This window comes from Cyprinodon variegatus, unplaced genomic scaffold, assembly GCF_000732505.1.
Source record: "Cyprinodon variegatus isolate N-32 unplaced genomic scaffold, C_variegatus-1.0 Scaffold86, whole genome shotgun sequence".
Taxonomy (NCBI): Eukaryota; Metazoa; Chordata; class Actinopteri; order Cyprinodontiformes; family Cyprinodontidae; genus Cyprinodon; species Cyprinodon variegatus.
The window spans coordinates 56,694-63,060 of record NW_015150539.1 but is presented as its reverse complement, the minus strand read 5'-3'; the positions used below and the strand labels follow the sequence as shown (position 1 = coordinate 63,060).

Below are 6,367 nucleotides of genomic sequence, written 5' to 3'. Positions count from 1 at the left end.
AACAGTGAAGGAGGTCCATCACCAACATCTACAGGTAAACATGTATGTTTTCTATCCATATCCTGGTGTTTATGTTGTGTCTTGTCAGGATTTTATCTATCATATTATCTGACATCTGAAGGAAGAAAAGAGCAATGAAAACATTCACTGGTGCACGGAGGCCTAGGATAAAGTATTAAAACCCTCTTGGCTTAGCAGGATTAGTCTCTGTTGTCTGTCTGATAATACCTTTGTGAGCACCAATCAAACAACTGCTGTTGTAAAATTAACTGGCTCCACTAAACTCAGTTGATTAAATGCCAAGAGCATTATATATTAACTTTAAACATTATAATTATAGTAAAAAGAAACAAATTTAGATCACTAAATCCAGCATTGTAGACGTAACTTTGTATAATTTAATCAATGCTTTTAAATTAAACTTAACAGATGATAACAGATTCTTAAATATGCTAGTATAATTCATTTTACTGAGTTGCAATAACAGTATTGGACTGTTAAAATGTAATATACTTATTCTTTAGTAATATGGTGTAGTTTAGTGAAAAAAAATATATATTTTTTTGATATGTTTGATATCAATTAAACAAATAAAACATTTTTGGATAATTGATCTTTATCAAAATGGTAGGCTTAATAACAGCCCTGAGGATAAGGATCAGTAACTACTTCTAAAATTAAAACTGTATTTCAATAGGAACCAAGAGGCAAGTTGATCTAACATTATTCCATCTCCCTCATGGTCCACAAAGGATTAAATATATATATATATATTGCTTCCTTATGTAGGAAGCAACTGTGGACTATATTATTTATTTTAAAAGATCATAAATATTTGTTGAAAATGTTTTGATTAAAAAATGTTTTGTTCTTTTGCAACACCAGATGTTTTTTTGTTTTTGTTTTTTTTTTTTTTCAAAATTAGCATCTTGAAGGACAACTGTTTACTATGGCACTCTGTACTGCATTACTGGATTCCTGTACTAAACTGAAACATTTTGTAACACACTTTGAAACACTTTACTAACCTGAAACACTTCAGGGAAANGCACTCTGTACTGCATTACTGGATTCCTGTACTAAACTGAAACATTTTGTAACACACTTTGAAACACTTTACTAACCTGAAACACTTCAGGGAAATTCTTCTAACTTGTGCAATGCTTCTAAAGTTGAATATTTCCTGTTCAAGATTCTGTCGGAAAAAATATTTATACATTTTTGGAATCTGCAAGTAGCGTATTGATTATGTAGTTCAGAGTCACCATTAAAATTTAAAGGACAAACAACAGTTTACAAGAGCTAAATAAAAATTATACATATATTAAACTTGATAGTGTATTGCTTTGTTAATGACTCTTTGATAAAAAAAATACATGGTTTTAAATAATAAATAATAATATAATATTACTATATAATAATATCATTATAAATAATATCTTATATAGCTATAATGGTGATACATTCAATTAAATCCCAACTATCCATCCATTAATCCATCTTCTCCCATTTAATCAACCAGAGTGGCAGTCTGGGTGGTGCCTATCTCCACCAATCTATAGAGATTTGCCTATAGACACCTCAGACAGGTTGCCAGTCTGTTGCAGGGCATCAATTCAAAAAACTTTATTTATACAAAGCAAATTCATGACACATGTCATTTCAAGGCACATTACAGAGACAATGTAATCAGATTATATAGTCATATTGAAAAAAAAAAAAAGAAAAAAAAATCCATCTGTATTTTAAACAAGCTGATTGCATCGAGTCATTGATTCTGTAGAACTTGCTCCTCCTGGATGAGCATGTGGCGACAGTAGATATTTGCTTGCATTTTGTTGTCGAGAATACAGCAATCCCTCACACAGGGATTGGGCATGGGGCGACAGTGGACAGGAAAAACACACTTTTAAGAGAAAGACAGCAGAACCACGCTGAGTGAGCTGCCTTCTGACGACTAACTACGTCTGGAGGTTCAAGGAGACAGAAGCAGACATAAGAAAAATATATAGAAGCACCATAAATACTTTTATGTTTGAAAAGGTAGCAGTAAACTAGCTCAGGTGGCTCTGTCTAGGGAAGAAACAATTAAACAGAAAAACTGTGAGACAGTTTTCATGTCAAAGGAATACAAGGGAGCACATACAGTTAGTCACAGTAAAAACTGAACCACTACCAAGGTTTAGGAGTAGGCGAGAAAAAGCACTAACTACTGAAAAAAAAAACAGGCCCAACTATGTCCTCTATAATCAAGATGTTATAATCAAGCCCACATGATATTTCTTTCTAGGATGGTATCACAGCTAAATTTAGGGGTTGAACTAACAAATACTGCAAAATGGGAGACTAGAGGAAGAATGAAGCAGTGGTCCCTTTGTCCTCCAGCAGGATAAGCCTAGAACACATCATAATTCATTTCAAGAACTTTCTGTTTAGCATTACCACTGATTCCATTTATATGTAGAAGCATTTTGTGTCGTTTTAAATAACTAGTGAACATTACAAAACAAAAACATAAGCTTTAATATGTGATCTCCACTGGAAAAGAAAAAAATTACAGTGTTAGGTGTTCATTTAGACCAGTACATTGAAAGGAGCATTCCCCACACTCTCAGTGGCTTACATTGTAAATGAAGGAATTACAAAAACAAAGTCATTCTATGCAAAATCAGACTTTCTGGTGCCAGAGCTACAAGCAACAGCAATGAATGGAAACTGTGTATTAGACATAGTGGTGCCAGCAGTTCTGGACTGTCTCCAGTTAGGAGTTATCAGATGCTTTTGACCTTTTATTTATTTTCTCTTCCTGTCACAAGTACAGTAGTTATCTATAAATGCAAAAACTTTCTTTGGAAAGAACTGAGATGTTTTCTCTTTTAACATTTACATTGTCTGTTTTTTCCATGAGACAAATAAATGTTGGCTTGAGAATGAAGAAAAAATTACTCACCTAAATGTCCCACTGAGTTTTTACAGAGTTTTAAGAAAGCCTGTCTCTTTTGTTGTTTTAGACAATTGGCCTCCTAATCAGGGTAAAGTTTCAACGGCAACAATAAAAAGAAATCTTTCCATATCTGATGTATTCCTCTACAGCAAATTGAATTAAATATCAGAAATGAAATAATATTAGACCTTCCACTGACTTAACTTACTGCTTCCACCCTTCAATGCCTTTAGGCACTTAAAATTTATGAAAATTTTTTAAATGACGTCAAACTCAACTCAAACTTTATTTATAAAGCCCATTTAAAACAACTGGGGTTGCCCAAAGTGCTGTACAGATATCACAGTTGCAGGAAAAAGGGTAAAAACATAAAAGCTAAAATACATAAACACAATGCAATAAAATAGAATGAAAATTAAATAAAACACAATAAGTAAATATTTAAGTAAAAATGTAAAAAAAAAAATTGCCAGATGTCCACTTAGACTTGATTAAAAGCCAGGGAAAAGAAGTGTGTTTTTAGGGAGGATTTAAAAACCTCAAAAGATCCTGCAGATCGAATGTGCCAGGGCCGATTGTTCCAGAGCCTCGGTGCCTCTGTCACAAAGGCAGCGTCACCTTTGGTTTTAGTCTGGTTTTAGACGTTGTCAGTAGCAGTTGATTGGAGGATATCAGTGTTCTGGCAGGGCCATGGATTTAGAGGAGCCCAGCCAGATACTGGGGGGCTAGGCCTTTAAAAACAAACAATAAAATAGATTCTAAAAACAACTGGGAGCCAGTGCAGCGAAGCTAGGATGGGTGATATGTGGTCACGTTTACATGTGCCAGTAAGGATGCATTTTGTACCAGCTGCAGGCGGTCCAATCTCATATAAATAAAAGCATGCATTACAGTCTCCAGATCTCTGCGTGGCAGGTACCGTTTGACTTTTGATAAAATTCTTCACTGGTAAAAGCTGTTTTTTTACGACCAAGCTAACCCTGGCCATCGAATTCCAACCTGTCATCAAGTGCTACACCAAGGTATTTTACTGACACTGAACATCAAAAATCAAAAGAAGGGGGTTTAAAGAATAAGTGAGTGGCTCTTAAAAGAGCCTTTGTTTTATGATGAGGAAGAGTAGCAGAGGGTTGACAGGTGAGAGGTGGGCACCTCAGGCTACGTTGTATTGCCAGGGCATTTCACCAACGGCGGAGGAGAAGTAACTGTTGAAGGCCTCCCGTACAGCTACAGCCTCTTGGGTGGCGTTTTTGGCGCCCGCTCTCCTTGCTTGTTGAAGTGCAGGGAAGTCACGTTCTTCCAGTGGGACAGGATTTTCAGCTGTGGAGTTCCTCCTCTGGAAGTTGTGAAGGGCCACTGTAGCTTTCACAACAGCATCCACATTTTCAGGGCTCACTCCAATCACCCGGTGGTAGATTCTCCACTGTGCAGCAAGAATCCCAAAGGCATTCTCAACTACTCGTCTCGCTCTTGATAGGCGGTAGTTGAAGATCCTCTTTGGTTGGGAGAGGTTTCTTCCAGGATATGGCCTCAGCACATTCCTCCTTGTGATAAAATAAGAAAAAAAAAAACACATTTAACCAGAGATNTAGACTGTATGCACCTCATTTCATTTTGGTGTTTACACTATGTGCAAACAAAATGACAATAAAGTCTAAGTCTGATGAGGTTTTTAAAGCAGATCGATCTCACTAAGGATCTCAGAAATGGCATCATTGCGGTCCCCATCGTGCTGACATGCTGGAAGAAAGTGACGCATCGTAAAGTCTTGTCTCACGCGTTGTGATTGGTCCAGCCAAATTTATCCAGAGTCAACGGTAGTTTACTAGACTGAATTACACCCTTTTATTCAGTCTGGCTGGCCTGGCTACCTTCATGATTGAATGGACCAGGTCTAGACTGTGAGCCTAGCTTAAATAATGTATATTTAGCTTAAAGGCATTCAGCACAATGGGGAACATACAACTGGAGGTAATTTAAAAAATACTTTGTCAGATTAATTTTTTTTTTATAGACAGAAATTTTGACAATTTCCTTAAACTACCTTTTTAAACCCTGCAGACACCCTGATTTTATGTGTTTGTTTCTTGTGAACATTCAGTCTGCCAAGTTGAATAAAGCTTTTACCACATATTTCACATGAATAAGGTTTCTCACCTGTGTGAGTTCTCTGGTGTACTTTCAATTCATTGCGTGTAAAGAAACTTCTCCCACATTGTTGACAAGAAAACGGTCTCTCACCTGAATGTTTTAGTTTGTGAAGATTGAGATAACAAATTTGAGAGAAATTTCTTCCGCAGATTTGACACATAAAAGGTCTCTCACCAGTGTGATTTCTCTGATGTATCTTCAGTTCATTACGTCTAGCAAACCTTTTCCCACAGATTTCACAAATAAAAGTTTTCTCACCTGTGTGGATTCTGTTGTGAACATTTAAAGAACTTCTCGAAGATAATCGCTTCCCACAAGTTTCACAGCAAAATGGTTTTTCACCTGTGTGAGTTCTGTAATGTATTTTCAAGGCATATTTAGTCTTACTGAATTTCCCACAGATGTGACATTTATAAGACTTTTTCTCTGTGTCAGATTCAGACTGACTCTCGGACACAGTGTATCTGCTTTCCTTCTGATCTTTAGTCTTAACTAAAGGAGACATATTAAATGAAAGCTTCTCAGTTCCTTGTTCCTTTTCTCTCAAATACACTTCCTTTCGAGCAGAACTCTCCATTGAAAAAGCTGACTGCACTGAAGGATCTGGTTCCTCATTTTCCCTGTCCATCATAAGAGATTTTGGTTCCTCATGTTCTTTCATCAGTGGTGGATCTGGTTCCCTTTGTTCCTCATAACCCCATGATGCCTCAAGCTCTACAATTTCTTCTGCAATCTGAGAAGATTCTTGTGTCTCTTCTTCCTCTTTTATCGAAAGAGGTTCTGGATCCTTCCCCTCCACTTTAACCCATAGAGGACCTTGTTCCACCTGTTCTTCTTTAGTCCATACAGGTTCTAGTTGCTCCTGGTCATGACTGGATCTCCTCCTGTGGTTACAGAAACCATCAATGGCAGCGGCTTCCTCCTTATTGGAGACATTTGGCTTCTGGAAGTCTGTGGGGACAAAGACAGAGATCATACGTACAACTGAGTGTCTCCAGCTTCAGCATGGTTGTTCCTGAACAGTAAGCGCATCAATGTCCAATAGGGATGGGACGATTTATGAAAACCGTCAGAATCGTTCGGTTCGACTGTCTCGGTTCGGTTCGCGTGTGTTTCGTTCGGTTCATGCGCTGCTCCTTTTTCTCATAGAGGAAGCGATTACACTCCAGAACAGAAGGTGGCGGTACTGCGACCAAAGCCAACCGCCAGTAGTAAACTAGAAGAAGAAGAAGCGAAGCTGCTTAGCCGGCTGTAGCAAGGGAAAAAAATCAG

General features: G+C 37.4%; 1 protein-coding gene across 1 annotated transcript; it reads right to left on the bottom strand.

Annotated features, from left to right (window-relative positions):
* Positions 1-4,542: 4,542 nt before the first annotated feature.
* Positions 4,543-6,071, bottom strand: LOC107083851 (zinc finger protein 879-like). Its single transcript, XM_015373353.1, has one exon. It carries the CDS (start codon positions 6,069-6,071, stop codon positions 4,980-4,982), a length of 1,092 nt encoding a protein of 363 aa, XP_015228839.1. The 3' UTR covers positions 4,543-4,979.
* Positions 6,072-6,367: the final 296 nt, after the last annotated feature.

Excerpts from the sequence above, each read along its gene's own strand:
- LOC107083851 (XM_015373353.1), bottom strand. The coding sequence starts at position 6,071 with ATGATCTCTGTCTTTGTCCCCACAGACTTCCAGAAGCCAAATGTCTCC.